This window comes from Tenebrio molitor, chromosome 5 (assembly GCF_963966145.1).
Source record: "Tenebrio molitor chromosome 5, icTenMoli1.1, whole genome shotgun sequence".
NCBI lineage: Eukaryota > Metazoa > Arthropoda > Insecta > Coleoptera > Tenebrionidae > Tenebrio > Tenebrio molitor.
The window spans coordinates 24,127,424-24,149,635 of NC_091050.1; the positions used below are offsets into that span (position 1 = coordinate 24,127,424).

The window sequence follows — 22,212 nt, forward strand, 5'->3', positions numbered from 1 at the left end:
TATCGCATTAACAATTATTTATTGAATTAATTTCATTCCAAGCTAAGTTAAATTAAAAGTTTATATTCCTGCTAGTTTTACCCTATTAAATTATCTTCTCAGAAATCTAGTGGGCGTTCATTTTCCAGAAGAAATCCTCTTGATCCGCGATGAACTTTTTGTTAGCCGGCCTCGTGTTTAACATGTGGTAAATTTTTTATTTCTTTCTTAATTAACTCATCTCGAAGTTGCCTTCTTTTTGTTGACATTTCCACTTGAGTGAATCTTTCGAGTCACACGTTAATAATGCAATAACGTGAAACTTAGTTTTTTTTCCACAAGGCTGTGTTTCGTCGAAACTTTATGTAGATCATATGCTAAAGTAATTAAAGTCTTTCATAAACCAGAAAGTTAATTAAACTGCGAATTAACCAAATGCAGTCGAAAAGAAATAAATTTCATTTTCCAGACAACACTTTGTCTAATTAAAGTTGGGTTCATCACCATAAATCAAAAATTAGCTACACCCTGTGTGGTTAGTTCCGTCCTCTTCTTATGTTATTGAACAATTAACAATTAATCTGTACGATTATAGATTATGATTGGATAGTTTGCAGATAACTTGTTGCCATTTCATATTACGGCAAGAAGTTAAATCATTTATTTGCGGCACTTCTCCCGGCACCCACATAATATTCTAGTGCGCATCAGCCAAGTATAAAAGACCCAACATATAGGCGTAACTCTACCACAACACCGTGAACTGCTGAAAGCTGAAAAGTTTGTTCGTGCTGTTTTAAACGTACACTTTACGCGAGTGAGTGTGTTTACTCCTGGCCCGTGTCGCAAAAGTAAGGATAAGTAAATGTTATACGTCAATGTTTACACGTTCAACAAACTGTGGGTTGCAATAACACTGATATGGATTCTTCTAATTAGAAAAATATTTGTTTTTAGAAGAATCCTCATTTTCAATTAAAAATTAATTATAGACTAATCGTTCGTCAACCCAGTTGAAATATGGCAGTGTCTTTTTATGAAGCACGAAATTTAATTCTTAGTACTTTTAAACATTGTAATGTGTTTGAAAAAAGTTATAAAAATATATACAACCAAGGAATACTAAAAATTCCACTTGTTTACACAAAATAAAATATTTTTATTCAGTTAATTTATATGCTTCTTTTAGAACATGAAACTGAGAAGTTATCCATTGCTAGTTTTTCAGTTTTTGCAAAGTTACATAGTCGCTAGTTCTAACAATATTTGATCGTGTAAGGCATTTTTAGTACTTTTACACAGTTATGCATAAAAAATTACCCAAAATATTTTCAAGTATAACTGTTATCTACTTCAGGTATAACTATTATGCATTAAGGGAGATATGAACATGATTTTTCCCTAAGGCTGACGTGGTTATAATCCGAGGGCCTTTGGCCCGAGGAATTATAAGTCAACCGAGGAGAAAAACATGAATATCTCCCGTGGTGCATACAATATTTTATTTTTTAGTCTCTCTACTTAAAAGTTAAAATTTTATGAAATAGTTATTTTTATATTAAGTGCGCGAAGAGAGTGTTTTTTGTGCATGAAAAGGTCTTTTACGCCGAGACGAAGGTCGAGGCAGTATAAGCCTTTGAATGCACAAAAACATCTTCGCGCACGAAATATAAACAATATTTTTTCTATAATTGATTCAAAAAATTGAAATTAAAAATTCAAATTTTTGAAGGAACTCTGAAGTTTCAATGCAGTGACCATGTTGCTAGGTAACTAATAAAAAACAGGGCGTGAAATGAAAAACAGAAATAGTCGTATGCGTGAAATTGCATTTCACACACTGTTTTGTATGGTTTCTATGGTTTCGATCTTACTCACAATGCAAAAAAAAATACACGTTAGAAAATGACCCACTTCAGGCACAGATAACGAGATAACTATGCGTGAATTTCAATTTTTTTAATCAATTCTAGAAAAAAAATTTTTTTGGCGTTATTTTCAATAGCTAACGATAGTCAACTTTTTTTTTAATGGACAAATGTAGTTTTTTTAGGCTCAGTCTGGTAGAGTTTTTTTTTTCTGAATCTAATGATGTATTAAAAGTTATCATGCGGTCCATAGCTAAGTGAAAAAAAACAATTTTTAATTGTGGTTCAGCTTGTTATAAAATTTTCAAGTAAACCGTGAAAAACAATTGGAATACAAATAGCAACAAATGTGAAGTGTCAGTTTGAAAATTTTCAGGTGCAATCTTGAGGTGTTTTATTATTATTTTCTTGGAAAACATGAATTATTAAAAATAAAATTTTATTTTATTATTATAAAAAAAAAAAAATTTGTTACACAGTCTAGGACTGGTTTACAAATCTATGAGGGGCATGATGACCAACTCAATAGACCGGGACCAATGGCTTAACGTGACTTCCGAATCACCAGACAGAATATAGCCTTTTTTTTTTTTTAATTTCGCCCTGGGTCGGAATCGAACCCGCGACCCTCGCGTCCCTGAGCTGAAACGGACTCCCTTAGGCTATATTTTGCCTATTAAATTTTTGTTTTTGACTAATTACGTTTTTCATTACACTCGAATATAAAATAATAGTCAAATGACTGCTATCCTGCATGACTGGCAATGTTGTTATTTTATACTTAAATAAAAAAAGTTTAAAAAAGCAGATGAAAATTTCTAAGCTGACGTTTGGATGACATTTACCGCACTTTGTATTCCGATTGTTTTTCACGGGACTCTTAAAAATTTCATAATTAGCTGAACCACGAAAAAAAAATTATTTTTTTTTCCGTTAACTATGGACCAAATGATAACTTTCAATACATCATTAGATTCAGAAAATAAACCTTACCAGACTGAGCCTAAAAAAACTACATGTGTCCATTTAAAAAAAAAAGTTGACTATCGTTAGCTATTGAAGATAACACCAAAAAAGTATATTTTATGGCTGTTTTGTAGTGCATGAAAAACCATATCTTTAGTTTTTTTGTTCATTGAAATCGGGTAATAAATAAAAAAGTTATGGGTTGAGGCGTTTTTTATCAAACAGCCTCTTTTTTATTAGTTAAAATCTTACAATAAAATAAATATAGAAGAGGACTTCCAAACTTTTACCACCAACAGTTGGGATAAAAATCAAGATTTTCTAAAAAAAAATATTTTTACTCCTGAGGTACAGAAGTAGATATATCTATCTAATTTTTTTAATTATCGTGCGATAAAATTTCATGACGTAGTGACATAAAAGTATAAATTGGTACTTTTACTTGATTGATTCAATATCTTCTCTGATATGGTTAAGTGAAACGATGCACTTATAAAACTCTAAGCGCAGCTTTACTTTCTTCTAGTTTGTCACTGCATTTTTCGTTCATATTTAGAATTTGAAGAGGTTTTTGAACGGTAAGAGAACCTATAAGATCCTACTTACTCGTTAATTTTGTGATTTTAATTGCTTATTATTGTTATTAAATTATACTTTGTTGAGAGAGGTATTTTTCTCTCAGAAGTTGAAATTCATTAGTCTGACGGTTAAAGCTGTCTATGTTTTATGTGCATTTTGATCATGTAATAAGGATCGAGATTGCTTTGTGAATTGTCTTTTGGGTTATCATTTTTACCTGGTCGGGCTCGTCATCTTACGTGAATAACCCTGTATAAAGTAACGCTTAAGGTATAAGATTATATGGCCCTTTAAAAGTATTTGACCGGAGATAAACGTCCCTTTTGTCGCAATTGCAGTAGGCGGTCAGCCCAACCATAAATCATGCTTCAAGCAATTCTCTGTTGTGAATTCCAGAGCCGGCCTCAAAACAAATGCGTACCGATGAAATTATATTTATTTATTAAGTATACAATACTATTACAAATCATCTTTACTGTTTTCAAGACACAAAGTACTAAAGAGAATTTCGTTACAATCACAAAATTTACAATAAACATCAAAAACATGTTCTGTCGCAAATTTTTAATCCCTGCCCTGAACCAAGAAAAAGGGATGCAGCTGCACGAGACGAGACAACCATCTTAACGCCAATATTGGTTTCCATTATTGGGATAATTTTAGTGCTGCCATATAATCTTATACCTTAAGCGTTACTTTAAATATAGGTCATATTTTACTTATTTACAGATGTACATCAGATTTAAATTTTATTGAAATAATTATTAAAGTACAACTTTAAAAAATAAATAACTAGAAAAATAAATGACTATAAAAGAAAAAAAAACAGTTGTTGAAAACACTTTAACTGGCCCCAAAGAAAAAAAATCCCAGGAATTTAAGTCGGGAGATCTTGGGGGCCAACCAATAAAACATCTATCAGGACCGTTACCATCACAATACCCATACTGATAAATAATATCTGCATGTTCAACTAGGTACACTAAACTCGTTGATTTTGACAACTATCAACTAGTTATAATTGTTTTACAAATCATGTTGTTTATTTCCATGGCTACTATATTTTAAAGTTATACTTTCATAATTATTTCAATAAAAATTTAAATCAGCTATAGTTCTCTAAATAAACAAAATACATAGGACCTATATTCTTATAACACTTTTATCTTAAAATAATTTTCCGAACACGATGTCAAAGTTTTTTACACCTATTATAAATCACTCTGTACGTATGTAATAAGTGTAATGTCAATTTTTAGTGTGACCATTTTTGTACTACCGAAAAGCCACACATAATGGACAGTTAATATTTTCTTGTATCAGAACAATGCTGACAACTAATGCTAAAACGCAAGACGGGGTACCTACTGCTGACAAAGTACTGTTCGTGGTATTTTTGTTTCGTTTCTTATGTCAGAAACAATACATAATGAGCCATCCTTTGTATAAAAAAGTTGAAGAAAATGTCTGAGTTTACTCTACGAGCCTTTCAACTAAAATATCTGAAAATTTCTCGTCAAAGTTGGCGTTGAAGAGTCGATTGTGAACACACCACTCGTCACTCTGCACATTAACACAAATAATACAAAAAATGAAGTTACAGCTGATCCATGATCCGTAATCCGTGGTGCGGTCACAATTGACTCTTCAACGTCAACTTTGACGGGACATTTAAATGAACACCCGATATATACCTATTTTTCTCAATTTAGATTTTTCATTGATAAAGTAAGATAATTAATCGGTGGAAATATTACGTTATATGTATAACATGTTCATTCGTTAACGAATTAACATATTTTTTTTATTCATGTAGAATGTTTCATAACATTAAACTAGAATAATACAGGGCTACTAGAATGCATACTTAATTTAATATTTTTGTGGGACATCAAATTTCTATCAGTTTTGAAAAATTCGATGTAGTTCAAGCTTTATTGTCATTTTTTTGACACTATTCTAGCTGACAGTTTGAAAATTTATTTTATACGCCTATTTTCCTTTTACAAATGCCCTCTTCTTTTGATAAAGGTAGATTTTGATTAGGATTTTGCATTAAATAAATATTCACTACGTGCTTACTTACAACCTACACTAGCTACTTAATGACAACGTCAATCAATTTAAAATAGGGTTAGAATCAGATAACGGTTATTTCACATTAAAAGTCAAGACAATGACGTTGATGTCCCACTTTTTTTGCTCGCAATAGTACATACGATAATCGTCTATGTATTTATTAAACAATTTAATAAATATTAAATTTGCATTACGAAGGGATTAAAATTGTGTAAACAAACTTAACAAACTAATTAAATTAAACTCTCAACAACTTATTAAAAGCAGTTTTACAAACACTCATTAATAAATTATTAACACACAGTAACATATTAACACATCTATATGCATATAAAGCCCAGTCGTCATCATTCAATTAATAAAATTATGAATTCAGGAAACAAATGCATGCCAGATGAATGATTGAAAATAATGTTCAACAAAAGACGGAAAAAATTATAGACCCCTTTATTTAAACTTTATTTTACAGCGAAAAATTAACAGAAATATTATTTTCTAGCAAATTGAAATGTACAATTTAAAAACCTGAAAAAAATTGTAGGGAATTGATTCATTAAAAATAGTCCTCCAAATACGATTCGTAGTCAATGTTATGCAGATCATTTTTACGGTGGTGTTACTCATGTCAACGGCGCTTTCGAATTCGACTCGTGCTGCGAACTCATCGTATTACAAGTGAAAATTTAAACGCTGCTACTGTACCTACTAATAACAAAACAGCATATTAATTAACAGAAACAAATTATAGGGAAATAATATTATAACTTCTAAATATTCATACGTGGATGATTAGTTGCAATAATATGTAACGGTGAAAATTTTGAAATTAAAATGCGGATACATTTTAGAGCGGATAATACCACATCTTTCTTCAAAAGTGTGAAATATACATAAATCAACATTTTTTTTTATTATTATTTGAGAGGGATCTGTGAAATCTGATTTGTAAAATGTCATTTTGATGCTTCAATATTCCATCGTGTTACATTAATTTGTAAATTACCATAGAGAAACTAGATGGAATCGAGCAAGAACTCAACAGGTGGTGATTGATGGCTGATTGCATCCGACACCGGTTATTTATTTAGGGTTATCCCACAAAGGTCATGCTTTATCCCACAGCATTATTTAATTGTTTTCTCAATTGCCTGTCATAAACGAATGTAATGAGTTCCAAATGATGAAATGTCACACGAAATTAAAATTAAATCCAGTAAAATTTTATAAGAAACCTTTAACAAATCAGTATCCCCTAGGTAACAAAAATTATTTCTTAAATATTCTTATCTGAAACAGATAATGTATCAAACTTAAATTCATTGCGTAAGGGGACTATGATTATCGTAAATAATAATTTCTGAGTCGACAGCAAAATGTACGGAATAAATTCAACTTTGGTAAATTATAATTGGAAAGGAATTTTACGAGTATATTTATTTTAAAAGTAAACTATGTCTCAATCAACAAGTAATGTACCATGCCATTTAAAGTAAAGGGGTTGACAATACTTCAGTAAATCCGCTTGAAACCGTAAATTAGTTAAGGGAAACAAAGAAAATATTTCTTCAGAGTTCATACTTTGCAGTTTTCATCTTAAGAAATGTAGCAAACTAATTAATTTTCTGCACAAAGTGAATTCCCTATTTAAAAGTGCCATTAAAATTTAAAAGTACGTATTGCTTCAATAAATTAAAAATATATTAATTATACTCGTATAATTTAACATGTTTTGACATGTGCATACATTAATTGTTTAACATGTGTGAGTGAGTACTTAACTTAAGAAATTTGTAAAAGCTTCAAGAAGTGTTTATTAAAAATCAAAATGTGCAGATAAATGAAATAGTTATTTACATAATTAGTGGCATAAAATCAATATTACAGGACTCGGGTGTGAAAATTGCAGATGACGAGGGCGTTAGTCCGAGTTCATCTGTAATCACACGAGTTTCCTGTAATATGCTTTAGCCCACGTGCTATGTACAAAATTTTATCTAAGACCGCCCCAAATTAAAAAAATAAATCTTATCTATTGATTTTCGCCAGTGAAATAATAAGTTACTTATCCCACTGAGTGAGGTAATGAAACTCATTTATCCCACTGAGTGCGGTAATGAAACTCATTACCTCACTGAGTGAGGTAATGAAAATGCGTGAGGTAATGAAGTTCTTATCCCACTCAAAATTAGTGGAACAAGTATCATTTATCCCACGGGATTAGATAAATACTATTAAATAATTATCACTTTCCTTAACGATTGTGATAGGTATGAACACGAACCATTTTACAAATGTTCAAAAATTTTATTTGAATTATCTGATTACGAATTAAAAGTGTACGTGAAAGTTATTTTTAGATGGAAAAACAATGTTGGAGCCAATAAATGGATTTTACGAAAGCATTTCACTCAATTGATGCAGTTTCTATAAAACAAGAGGTACAGTCGCAGTTAGCGGAGAAAAGCTGGTAATTCTGTTATTCGCAGGATTTTTAATTAAAATTCCAAACAGTGTTTGAATTTTTAAACCCAAACAACGTAAAAAAAGAATTGTCCTTCTAACATACCGAACATAATTGGTATCGAAAACTTTTTTATGTTCGATTGTATTATAATTCATGATTTATGATATCGTTTAGTGTCCACAAACTATCTGCTTATGGACTAGTCCATAAAGATAGTAAAACGGCCGCTTGTCAATTTTGGGTATTACTTCAAAATAAACGTCAAAATTTTCCTGATTTTATTTAAATCAGGAATGAATAGAATGAATAGAAAACTTTCCAGTCAAGATTCTTTAGCTTTTGCCGCAATTTCACTTACTTTGCTCATTATTACAACTAGAAATAAAGACGATTTCAGTTCGTATTTCAAACACAAACACTGTTCGCTTTCAAATAAATAGTAATAAATAATTTCGTAACCACAGAAACAAAAACAGAACACTTCGAAATTATCGTAATTTTTAGAATCTATTAATTTTGTATCTAAAAGAAACTTAACTTCACAATCGAACATAAAGCTTTGTATGTAATTCGTACATAATTAGGCTTTGTGAACTTGCCCTATTTATTAGCCTCGCTCGCAAGCTCGCTCTGCCATAAACTATAGGGCTCGTCCACAAAGACCTATATTATGTACTTATTACATAAATAGCTATTTCGTAGTAAACAACAGAATTTTTGCAAAATAATTTATATACGTAGGTTCATTATCAAAAAGCACATCATAAACATCAGAGAAGTATATACAGGATGATTCTCGAATAATAATGAGCCTAACGAAATTTGTGATGCAGCCAACATTATATTTTACCTACCGATTATATGGATTTAAGGATGAACTGGAGTAACATTGAAAAATGGCGAAATTTGCTTAAAATTGGTACAATAGTCCTTTCATCCATTCTAAAGTACTTTGGTCGCGGAATTTTAAAGTTAGTGGGCCGTATGATTTCCCATTCGTTAAGCCCTTCATTAGCTAAATAATTGATTAGACAAAGTGAGAGTATATGCCAAGCACTATGTTAGATAGAGACAAAACAATTTAACGATGTTCTTTAACTTTAATGAAAGGGAAATCATACGGCCCATTACCTTTTAAAGTTTCTGGATATTTTACACGTGTTCTTATGAGAAATGGAGCAATAGTCGCATAAAAATTGATAAAAAACATATTTTAAAAAGGCCAATTTTTCTTAAATTTTTCACACATAAAGTATCTATGTCGTAGAATTTTCTAATGAATTTACAAAGAAAGTTGGTCGAGGATTTTCCTTGTAATCGCTAATTACATGTGGAAAAACACGGTTTTTGAGGTTATGTATCTGTTTTAATTTCAATAAAAGTGAACAAAATGCATATAATTGACGTCGGTATGCAACATTACACTCATATCGCACGTTTTACTGCAGTTATGTTAAGAACTTTAACAGAAATCAATGAAAATTGAAATTCAGTGTGCTTTTGTTTACTTTCACGTACAGTCTTAGTCAAAAGATTGTAAAATCACATGTAAGTAATTATCTAAATATCAAGAAAATAAACACAAAATTTACTTGCAACTCATTACAATTCGTTTCCAAAAATTAAAAACTATTTTTTCAAATATTAATTTCTCGTAATAAACGTTTCATAGCATTATAAGAATTCCGCAACTTTTTGCTGAGATTGTTACTCCAGTTCATCCTTAAAAAAAATTAATTTTATAAAATTTTTCTGACATTACATTTGTCAAATTTAATCTAAGTTATCATATACTCCCTTTTTTCTCTGGGGATGCAGTTCCGGGACAGCCTGTACAACTTAACAACTTAATTTCCGTTTATTAATAAAATCGCAATGCAACAATTAATTTGACGCTGGTAGGCATCTATGGTATGAATAGTATCATAACAGTATTAATACGTCCAATTTCATCCGTACAAAAATTAATCTAAAGGTATAAACCCATTTTATTCTCATATTGTTCTCATATTAGGGTCTAAATCGTTGGCAAAAAATGTTTACTTAATGTACTCGTATATTATTTCATGTTTCTGCACCCGTAAGTTTTCTCAGTTTTCTCGCCTGCATCTAGTTAAATGGAGTACCTCCAACAGTCTTCTGAACTTAAAATATCGGAACTAACACCCTCTTGTGCGCTTTCCTGAACATTAAACGCAGTTGTGGTGCAAAACAACAAAAATAAAGAGAAACAGAAATTGTAGGCTGGTTGAGACGTCTTTTTTTTCATTTAAAAACATCACCAATTTCACTACATATATCAAACATTTAACGAGGATTAACACCGAGCCTTCTTGTAAAATTTATTTGTCGCATTCCTGATGGCATCCCATTCAATACTCGCTTCATCACGTCATGACTCATGAGCAAGGTTTGGATTCCATAATGTCCATAATAACGAAGATACCTGTTAATATTAAATGAACAACCGATATTACTAGTATTACTATGGCATATTGTTAATACCTTCAATTCCATTAAATTATTCGAATAATAATTTTTTCTCTGGGTAATATTACACAAAAACGTACAAACATTAAAAGCTTTATAACAAATAAATTTGAAAACTTTTAGCAAATTATTAATGAAACAATAAGGATACACACATGATGGAAATCAAAAAAAAATGTTTGTTCGACACTGTCAGAATTTGAGAATTTTCTCCTGTGTGAACAGATTTTGATAAATGTCACAACTCGTCAAAACGAAACTTCAAATCAATTTTAAAGATTTTAAGCGATTTGCAGCCTTTAAGGGGCTCGTCGAACAAAAAAACGTCATAAGACTCGTATTCAACTCATAACACTCGTCGGCCTTTAAAACGCGAGTGAAACTCGTTAAATAATGTAGTATTTTTCACGTTCCTCAAAAAAAGTGCAAGATTTTTCCTTAATTTGCGTTCATGAAATATGTGATTTTTGAGTCTGTCTAGAAGCGTTAAAAAATGTGCCATAGCGGTTAATTTTTTCACGCATTTGCGTTAAAAAAAGTGTCGTAGCGTGTCATTGTTTAACGCAATTATAAAATTTTCCATTTGTAATTAGTATATTATTCAACGAGTCGTGTGTAAATTGGGCTCTCTATGGCATGAATGGGCCAAAACGCGAATGCAACGAGCGTTTTAAAGACCTACGAGTTCACACAGGAGAAAATTCTACACTTGTATTGTATGCACAAATGCCCTGTTGTAATTATTGGATGTTTTCTACATTTGTAGACGCTTCCTGTGACACGTTCCACGGTTGTGTAGTTGTCAAAAAAATTATGCCTTGGAACCTAACTAGCAATGTGGCATAATACTTTCCTATATAGTTTGTTTATACACTGCGATTATAACTGATTAATTTTTAACCATTTCGAAAACTCTGAAATTTAATATTTGAAACATGGATAAAACAAAATTAGTATATTATGATACAAGTGCCATTAATTTTTCAGTTACTTGAAAACCTGTTCTGTCAAGATGGGATGGTATGCCGTGATATTTTTACTACTGATAAGATACGCAGTAACTACCACTGGAATTCTTCACAGCATCAGTGTACCCCAAAACCTGGTCGATGAAGACATACATCAGAGCGTAGATAAAATCGGTGAGTTGCGTACGTCCCTATGTGTGGGTTGTTTGTATCTGAAATTTAAACCAAAGATAAGGAATGTGTGCATTTAGAGTGGTTACGGCTATATTGTTGATTTCTATAACACAATAACAAAGGAAATGAAACTGAATTATCAGATACGCTATTATCCTAAGTATTAACGGAAATATCTTTCCAAAGAATGACATCAATTAATATTTCACAACTACTGCTTTAATAGCAAGAAGGTGAATATCACTTGAATTTATTCATTTTTACAATCATTTGAATTGTTAATCAAGTAAAAGTATGTCTTGAGTTTGTTTTATGTGTGTATGAAAATATCCATTGGTCAAATATGTGTTCTGCAATGTCAATAGCGAACTGGCATCTATTTAGCAAAGTTAGATTAAACAGGCGAAAATATTTCAGATTAGTTTTGTTACATTTACAGTGAAGTATTACCGTAGTCAATTTATGCGTAAATTACGTAGCAGTAGTACCGTGAGATCATTTAAATTTATAATTAGAGGAGGCTATGATTTTAAAATTATATTGGCAACACCGCTGACACCTTGATTTGAATTGTCAAAATGACGCTTTAAAACTCAATATAAAATGTGAAACGGCGAGTTAACAGTTGTATTCAAGACAGGTGTTTGATACAACTGTTAACTCGAAGTTTCATATTCTGTAGTGAATTTTGAAGCGCCACTTTGACACACCAAATCCAGATGTCAATGGTATTGCCAATCTAATTTTAAAGTCATAGTCAACTTTAATTATAAATTTAAATGATCTGACGGTATTAATGATACTACATAGATATTGTTAAGCCAAATATGCCTGACACTATAGCAAATATAAAACAGAAGTCTTTACATGGGAGATACTTTAAAGAACTGGAACAACCAGAAGTTAATATTCAGGCCTCTCATGCATGGCTTAAGAAATCAAATATTCACCCTGAGACGGAGGGTTTTATATTTGCAATAAAAGATCGTGTTATAAATACAAGAAATTATAAAAAACACATATGCGGTTTACAATCGATAATTGATAAATGTAGGATTTGCGGAACTGAAGGGGAAACAATTGAACACATCATTTCTTCTTGCACCGTTTTGGTTCAAAGCGAATATAAAAAAACGTCACGATATATTCGCTAAAATTATACACATGAATTTAGCTGTTAAATTCAATTTATTAAAGAATACACAACCACATTATAGTTATACACCAGAAAGTTGTTTGGAAAATGACAGTTACAAGTTATATTTTGATAGAACAATTTTAACTGACATTCATATTAAGCATAACAGACCAGACATTATAATTTTAAATAAACAAGAAAAGCAAGCATATCTTTTAGATATAGCTGTTCCAAATTCACATAATATAACACAGACATATAACACAAAAATTAATAAATAATTAGAGCTCTCCGTTGCTATGAGAAATCTTTGGTGTTTAGAAAAAATTTCGATTTTACCACTTGTAATTTCAGCAACGGGAATAGTACCGCAATCTCTTTTTAAAAATTTAAAAATTCTGGATTTAGGTAACACATTGGTAGTTGAAATTCAAAAAGGTATATTATTATACTCATGTCACATCGTGAGGAAGTTCCTTAACATTGACACAGAACATAATACACAACAAAGTCAAAATGCGGAGGCGAGACGCCGGTAATTATGTTGATAAGCACTGCACTATTACTTGATAGTAATATCCGTAATAGTGTATGTACTCCGGCAAAATTGCCGTGCCGCCGGGTGGAGGTGGGATAGTGCTACATAGTACAAATGATGTAAAAATGCGATCTAGAACATTTACGGGAAACCAATATTAATGCACCAGTTAATATGAACTAATGCATAATTACTTACTTATAATATTAAATTAGTAAATGATATTAACCATATATCTTATCATAAAATGTGAATCAATGAAGAAACTGTTTCGGCGCCTACGATAATACCTTCCGACAATAGTTGCAAGATTTATTGTAAAGTATTTACCTTACTTAATTTGTTTTATCGATATTTTTTAATTAGAAATAAACAGTATAATTCTGATTATAAGTCTTAGCTAAGTATACCAAATTCTAAAGTTTACTTTTTAACGTTGAATGGCCATCTTGCTATTTTTTATTTTAACATCTGTCATCTATGCACATGGGTGACTCGTGCTACACCACAGTGCCATCGGTAAAATATTGTATAATAATTTCGTTATTTGTTTTTTTTTGGAAGCTTTTTAGTAGGGTTTATTTCATTATTAAATATTTCGTGTAATTATTAATAAATAAATCTTAGAAAATCTTACATTTGACTCGGTCTAACCGCCTGTAGACATTTCAACTCCTAGGATTTCAAGTGTTTCAAGTCGAGTTACAAAAAAAAGCCACTTCAACTGTTCCTATAGAGATACACAAAGACGCGATTTTCGACCGCTTGAAGATAAAAATTCTTTTTTATTGTTAAACAATACAAATAGAATTTCTCAAAAATTAAATGATTTTCGTTCAGTTATTTTATTTTCCCAAGTACAATACTAATAACTTGGGTAACTTTTATGTTAACAAACTACACATCTAACTACGTACAAGGTTTCCTATTTAACCTACAATATACGAAAAATAAACATAACTTGTGACAAAGCATTCTTGACCAGATTTTAATTTACCTATGTCATATAAAAACAGTTACATATTTATTATACAAGAAGCTAAAATTGTATTTTATCTTCGAGAGTGTTTTTTACCGTCGAGGCGTAAAGGCCCATGCACAATGGCGTTAACGTTACGTCGATGTTAAAACGTTAATGTTAACCTTAGATCTAGAAATTCAAAATTACATGTATTTCATTGTGGACCGTTCACAATGACGTTATGATGAAAATTAATGTTGCATGATATTGTTAGCGTTAACGTTAGTTCTAGAAATCTTCTGGATTCTTAACGTTACATTCTAACATTAGCCAACGGAAATAATTTATAAAAAGTACTGAAATACATGTAATTAGATCTAACGTTAACATTAACGTTTTAACATCGACGAAACGTTAACGCCATTGTGAAAGAGCTGTTAGTCGAGACGCTAATTATTATGCTCGAGAAGATAATTAAATTTTATCGTCGTGTATAATATTGTATTTTTTTCTATAGCATTTGTATTTTATTATTAAACCATCATTACTAAAAGTGTCAGGTTTTAAAATCTCGTTAGTATGACCGTTGTTAAGGTAATAAAAAAAATAACAGTTGTGTGTAAATTGTGCCTTTTTTGGCACGCGTGGGCCATTTTAAAACACACTTTAACATCTGCTATAAAAAACGGCCCTTTATAAACTCCTCAACAAAAAATTCGGAATTCATATTTGTTTGAAATTAAAAATGTATTTCCATAATTTTTGAATAGAAACTATTTAATGTAGTAGTACATATTACATTTTTCAACAAATATTCTGAAAAGATTTGTTTATTTTGACATACATTACAAAATTTTAATAATGAGTTGATCAACCACAGAACACTAACTCTTCAAGACATGGACCGAAATATCTATGTCTTCTTGTTGTAAGCGCTCCCAGGTCTGCAATGCAAATGGCAGAAGCTGAAGAGTTCGACCAATACTATCGCATCCGACACATACTCGCCGAACTCGCCGGTCAGTCAAGAATTTGCAAACCAGAAAAATTATATCGGTCTAACAATTGCTTGGAGAATTTCGGTGATTCGGTGGTTCTGCTGTTAAACTGCCTCTGATGAATACTAACCAAGCACATCACGATTCCTCCAATAATTGGTGTGTACCATTCTACCCTTTGCATTCTATGTATATTCAGTCTTTCATCCCATTATTGCCGGACAATTCTGTAGTTATCATAACCTGTCGTCACCAAAACAAAAAAATTCCATTAGAGCCTAGATTGACATAATCCGGAAAGACGAGTTTTGTGACACGCAGTAAATGGAAACACCGATAAAGGAAGATTAATAATTAATTATCTACAGGGTTATTTACGAGAGACTTCCGATGAAAATTTCGTTATATTCAACCGAAACTACAATTTCCAATAGTTTCTAGCTTCGTAAATTTATAAAAAGTAATACTTAAATCAACGATTGCTGGCCCTTATTGTCTGTCATGTCAGTATCATCTGTCAGTTTTCACATGTACGAGTATATTAACTTTTGCTCATAACCTCAATAAAGAGAAAGTGTCACGATTAATCTTATTCGCGAAGCTACTTAGATTGCTAACTTATTTCGAATTAAACAAAATATCAAGTTCTAGGGGTTTCTTATATTTTGGGTAGCATATAACGAAATTTTCATCGGAAGTCTCTCGTGACCAGGACCCTGTATGTTCCTCAGACCTCAGATCTTCGCTATTTTCACATAACTCATAACCATAGAAGTGTCAATTCTAAACTTGACTTTTTCGTGAAAAAATAAACCTGTCTCCGTCAACCTACGTTTCAAATTGTCTAAATCAATGGGGTTATTTAAAATTTTCAATCCGGGCACACTATACGACTATGGTTATATGAGAAATAAGTTTGTGACAAAATTTACTTTAGGGGGTTATTTGCGCAGTCTTCTATAAAAAATAACCTAAGAAATATGTAGGTATACCCGACTAGTGTTTTAGTTGATTAATTCTTTCAAAAAAAAATAACCGGGATATTTTTTAAAAGGTTTTTTTTTTGTTTTGCTTTCAACAATCCCTGATTATTGGGTTGAAGAGGAGTAAATTTTGTTTAAAGGTATATTCTCGTCCTGAATTTTGATGCAGCGTCTGTGTCTAACTATCAATCCAATTGACCTCTGAAAGAGAACATACGGATTTTAAAAGTATCTTAAAGACCACAGTTAGATAAGAATATTTTCTTGGGACTTGAGCACTAAGAAATTGTTTTTTTCTATAAAATAAACTATCCACAAAAGCTCTGATATCAATGTCAACTCCAGATTCCATTCACATTCTTTATTTTTTTACTGTTTTTACTCTATGAAATTGCTGAAATGAATGAGATCAGAAATAGCACAGGTGTATCCGCTAATAACTTTTATTTTCGCTGTGTATTTACGATAAACGTAGGAGGATAAGAATGGGGAACGTCGTAATTTACAATTTGCTGTTGAACACTATCCTTAGATAAACAGTGGCGATTGAATCCTCTGCATCGTACAGCACATCTTAACGGCACGTGGTCGACAGTCTGTAGTCTTGCCAATCTAAACTGTAACAAATCACATCACGTATTGTTTGAGTTTTCAGTTTTTTGTTTGTGAAACTAAACACATTTCCATGATGTGTTTTTGGTGTAGAGTGAGATCAGTCAAGCCATTTATCTTAACTTTTAAACGATGCAGAAACATTATCGTTTGCAAGTTAGAAATCTTTGGCAGAATCGACCATCTAAAAGAATAACCAGAACCTTCTAAGAAAGAAAGAAATTTCCGCAAGTTTCTTCATTTGTCGTTTTCTAATTAAATATTCATTACTCTATATTTAAACTTTAATGTTATGAATCTGCCCTCAAAGTCCAATCGAGTCAAATTTAGATATTTTATTAGCGTGTTTACAGACTGTTAACAAAACGGGATGTTGAATTATAAAATTAATTAAAATCTACTGCAAGTCATGTTTAAAATGAAACTTAATGCAGACAACTAAAACTTTATAAAGCTGAATAAATGCATTTAAATTGAAATATCAAAGCTTTCAGATTATTGCTACGAAAATGCTAATTTTTTTTAAATGTGCAGATGGTTATTTAAAAATTCTATGTACGTTCAAATGTAGAACTAACGAGATTATGAAAGCCTTGAGCTAAGATTTATTTATAATTATAATATTCAGTTTGGTTTTTTTTACCATTCACTTTACTTTGTGCTTATTATGTATAGTCCATTTTTTAATTATAGTCCGATGGATCAATTAATAAGCAGAGCAACTGTTATATTGCTATCTCTTTTCAACATAATGTAAAACAAGCTATTGGATTTTTGTACGTATTTTATTAAGTCCGTCCCACTATGCATCTCGCTTTGACATGTGCGATTAGAGCAAGACGCGAATTGTACGTTTATTCCATTAGCGATGTCAAATTTTTAGGTTAGGTCGTGACTACATTTGTGATAATTTTGTTTAATTTTGCTTGAAATTTTCGCCGTATGATGCCAAGGAAAAGCTACGCAACTCTTTCTTGAACAGCATCCACTGGCAGAAGCATACATTAACAAATTTCTTATTAGCGTGTAAGGTCATTGACCTTACGTGGCATTGCCGAAACAAAATTTAGGAAGAAAGAAAGACAGTCCAAACCTAGTTGTTTAAGTTGTTTTAGTGTCGGTTTCAACAACTTTTAATATATTTTACTTATTAGTTAGCAAATATTGGTAACACCATGCACTGCTGTCAAATGTCGAAACCAGACACAGGTCATGTCGACTTCTTGATTCGGACTAAGCTCATCGGACTATAATAAAAAAATGGACTATATACAGGATATTTCACGAATGATAATGAGCCCGGCGGAATTGAAAATGCAACCCACAATACATTTCCCAATCTATTTTATATATCGTATTGTTTTAAAATCAAATTATAAATCCACGATGGCTTTGCTTCCAATAATTTTATTTGCCATAACTGACATTTACGAAAAAATTAAAATACATACCTACTACGATTAAAATGTATTAGAACGATGAGAAAACAGACATGATTCATGACGAATGTAATAAAATGCTTCTGCTGTTGCGCGTTTATGCAGACAATAAACATTTTTCCAAAAACATTTCGTTTTTTCACAATTTCATGTCAAAATTTTCGAAACTGTCAAATCAAAAAACAAATATCCACCTTAACTTTGCAAATGTATTGTGGGTTGCGTTTTCAAATTCGTCGGGTTCTTTTTCACTCGTGAAATACCCTGTATACTGTTTTCCTGTAATTGGGATTTGTTCCTACTGAGAATAAACATATCATTTATCTATGTCCAATGTGTCAATTAATTTTTACTTGCAATTGGCATTAACATATTGCTAAGCACTAAATGCTAAATTTTGCAAAAATGAAAGATAAAATCTTAAAGTAAATTTATGTTGATCCATCCATAACGTTGACAAATATTTTTACCGCGTTACGGAAACTTCGCCTAAGATAAATGAATATTTTAAGTGGTTTAGTTACAATGAATAATGAATTATGTTCGTCCAAAACAGATACAAACAACGGAAGTGTAACTGTGACATGCCTAACATAAACAACAATTAAAAATTATCCAGCTGAGTTAACGAAAGAACTGACATGCATTTCCGACTTTAACTCCCTAAACTCCAATTTGTTTTTATTATCTGACTAAATTGTTCCCCACACCTTCAAGAAAATTCTGAATATCGGGAATCTGCTATAGTTATAACTTATATCATTTTTGGATTGGAACATTTCAATATGTCTAAAATAAAATCAGCTTAACTTTTCAAGCTGTGTATCGCAGCAGTTTTAATTCTACTCTTTTTATTTTCATCAAACTTTTACATTCAGGAGAATATTTTATTTAAACGCCTACAGTTTAAACCTCTCTTTCATTATACCAATATTACGAGAAGGCGTCTTTGAGATTAAAGCGCCTTTTGAAGATTAAAGTGAAATCACACGTTATTCATACGTCATATTATATTTCAGTTAATATAACATTAATTTACAACTAATTTGTTAATTTTTCTCTGAAACAAGTCTTTTGATCTTTAATTACGTCGCTTGCCTCTACGCAGTTTGACATTTTTTAACCATGTCATCTCATTGACGCAACTTTCAAAGGAGATGTGGGATCTGCGGAAAAAATATTTAGAAGTTGAATAAAAACATAAATCTAAACATCTAAATGTATCCATGTTTAATGTTTTTCTTGGTTTAAGGAGACGAAGCAACAATAGAGAACATAAATCAATACGAAGACGTCAGATTAGAACACCTCGGAAGACTGTTAGCCAATGTGTTGCTCCAGCCTTGGCCTAAAAACATAAGTCCAATTCTTTACGTGGAAGACCATTCTTCTGAAAGCATTCCGAATGAAATACCTGAAAATGAAATCGTGGAGACTGAAGAACTCAACAGCATCCCTTTCAAAAGATCTCGATATTACAGAAAATATCCATGGAAGCGACAAAACTCGAGGTAATTGTTTAGAACAAGTTGCGCATCTTTTAGCAAAATTGTGTTAAAATTAAGAAGTAATTTGGAATTTATAATAAGAAAATGTAATTGGTTAACAAAGAGCGTTCATGTCTACTCACCCTAATTAAAATTTAGCCTCAAGTGATATCCAATAACTTTTTCATTCTCCCCCCTACGTAAGTGTAACTTTCTATTGTAATTAGGCGACTAAAAGTGAAAGTAAAACATACCAGGGGATCGGTTGCTAGCTATGAAAAACTTTCGTGCCCTGGACGACAAAAAAGGAAAAATGTCAAAAACATCATTCGTTGCACACCATTTAATGAAATTTTCATAAGCTTGATTGTACAGTTGGGGAATTAAAATTTCGAGCACTATTTTTCTGTCACTTCAACAAAATCTCTGTAAAGCACCTTCTACTGTCATCATGACTGACATTCAAAAATTAAACTTTTCTGTGTCAGTCACCCAATCAATTTTGAATTTTGAGATTTCAGTTAGTTGCACTGAGTGTAATTAAATCATCGCTTTGCTATGTTGCCTACCCGTTATTATGCCACAAATGACAAATGACAAGAGTAAAAAATAAGGTTATTAACGTAAAGGTTATTTTAGAGTTTATATCATGACATTGACAATAGTGCCCGAAATTTTAATTCCGCAACTGTACCTACCGGTCTTTGGAATTGTCCGGCAACGCAATATATGCAGCTTCTTCAATGAAATGCATTTTAAACTAAATTATGACCAAGTATTCAACGACAACGATATTTGATAAATGTCATAAAATAATGTTTTGTGTTCGACACCCTCAGAATTTGAGAATTTTCTCCTGTGTGAACGGATGTTGATAAATGTCACAAATTGTCAAAACGAAACGTCAAGCTAATTTTAAAGATTTTAAGCGATTTGGAGTCTTTAAGTGACTCGTCGAACAAAGAAAAGTTGTATTCAACTCGTTCGTGTGTAAATTGGGCCTTTTTTGACACTCGTGGCCCTTTAAAACGCTCGTTTCACTCCCGTTTTAAAATGGCCCACTCATGCCAAAAAAAAACCCAAATTACACACGAACTCATTAAATAAACTACTATTTTGTATTGTTACTAAAGTAACGTTAAAAACAAGCCAGCTTATACTAATTTTATTATAATCACTGAATCGATGTATTTTATTAAATGTCGATGGGAGAATGAAAAGATTAATGCATTACACGCTGCGAAAGCTCTTTCACGTGCTTGGAGTTTTTAAATAACCTCGGCTATAGTGCTTGTATCTTTGTAAGGAATTCTGACTTAAGTCATAAATAAACCGAACAAAGACCCTACTTAAAGAAATTTATTGTAATATTGTACCTGTCAACCACTAGGCGGTCTCGGAGAAAAAAATTACCTGGGGTAGTACTCAAAATATTTGTGGGAGACCATCTAGTGATTGACAGGCACAATATGACAATAATACAATAAATTTCTTTACGTAGGGTCTTTGTTCGGTTTATTTAGGGCTTAAGTCAGAATTCCTTACGAAGATACAAGGACTATACGCTTGCGCTTCGCCTCGGCCATTTAAAAACACCTCGCACATAAAAGTAAAGTTTCGCAGCTTGTAATGTAAATAACTATACGTCAAGAAGACAATATTCTACTTGAATTGTGTTTCAGATACGACGCTGAGAACCGATATTTGTGTCAACCAACCAAGGAAGATGTGTTTCGTCTGTTGGTGGCACTGCATGAAGCTCGTCAAGGCAACAGAGGGCAAATCGTCAACTTCTGCAACAGAAGGAGACCAGCATCTGCTATATTTACCAACATACGTTTCCTTGGATAAATCTGTCGATTGCACCTTAACATGTGACTGAAGACAAGACATCAGTATTAAAAAATTGTTGACAAACGCTTTGATCGTCTCATCGGTTAGCCGTATTTTTTCTATATTGAAGCAGTTTAATTCTGTCTCTCTTCATGACATACAGACAGCCTTGTTGCTCGTGGCAGGGCTTTGAGAAAATCATACAACTGCGATACTCCTCAAACGCTTTTTTCTTGTTTTTTTCAATTAAAATTTTGTTGAAATGCGGTAATGTAAAAAAATGTAATCTGCCAAATCTTGACTACGTGACTTTTGAAAGCGAAATTCTAATTTTTCTACAAGCAATGAAGACTTATTTGATGCAATACGTCACATGTTGCCTTTTAACAAAAATTGTAATAACGAGCTGATCAGAAATTTTGGTTTTTGGACATCCTGTAATCGTTATGGGGAGTTATCGTTCAAAGGCAATTGAATGCATGTAAAGAATTAAGCTGAATCGTAATTATCTAGTCATTCTACTTCTTGTTCTTTTTTCTACTTATTTATAAGCAGATTTTAAGACTGTTAGTTTGTAGAAATTTGTCTTTCTTTGAATGAATGTGACTATATGAATTAATAACACTTATTCTTAATGTGCGTAATGATGTAAATTA

The 22,212-nt window shown here is 31.7% G+C and overlaps 1 protein-coding gene across 2 annotated transcripts; it reads left to right on the forward strand.

The window, feature by feature from the left end:
- Positions 1–686: 686 nt before the first annotated feature.
- Positions 687–22,201, forward strand: LOC138131094 (uncharacterized). Of its 2 annotated transcripts, none has more exons than XM_069047864.1 (4): positions 687–830; positions 11,413–11,567; positions 19,489–19,747; positions 21,406–22,201. In XM_069047864.1, the coding sequence occupies exons 2-4, from the start codon at positions 11,438–11,440 to the stop codon at positions 21,572–21,574; spliced, it is 558 nt and encodes a 185-aa protein (XP_068903965.1). In that variant the 5' UTR covers positions 687–830; positions 11,413–11,437; the 3' UTR covers positions 21,575–22,201. The 2 variants fall into 2 exon arrangements, with proteins under 2 accessions (XP_068903965.1, XP_068903966.1); XM_069047865.1 differs by having other exon boundaries at positions 19,492–19,747.
- Positions 22,202–22,212: the final 11 nt, after the last annotated feature.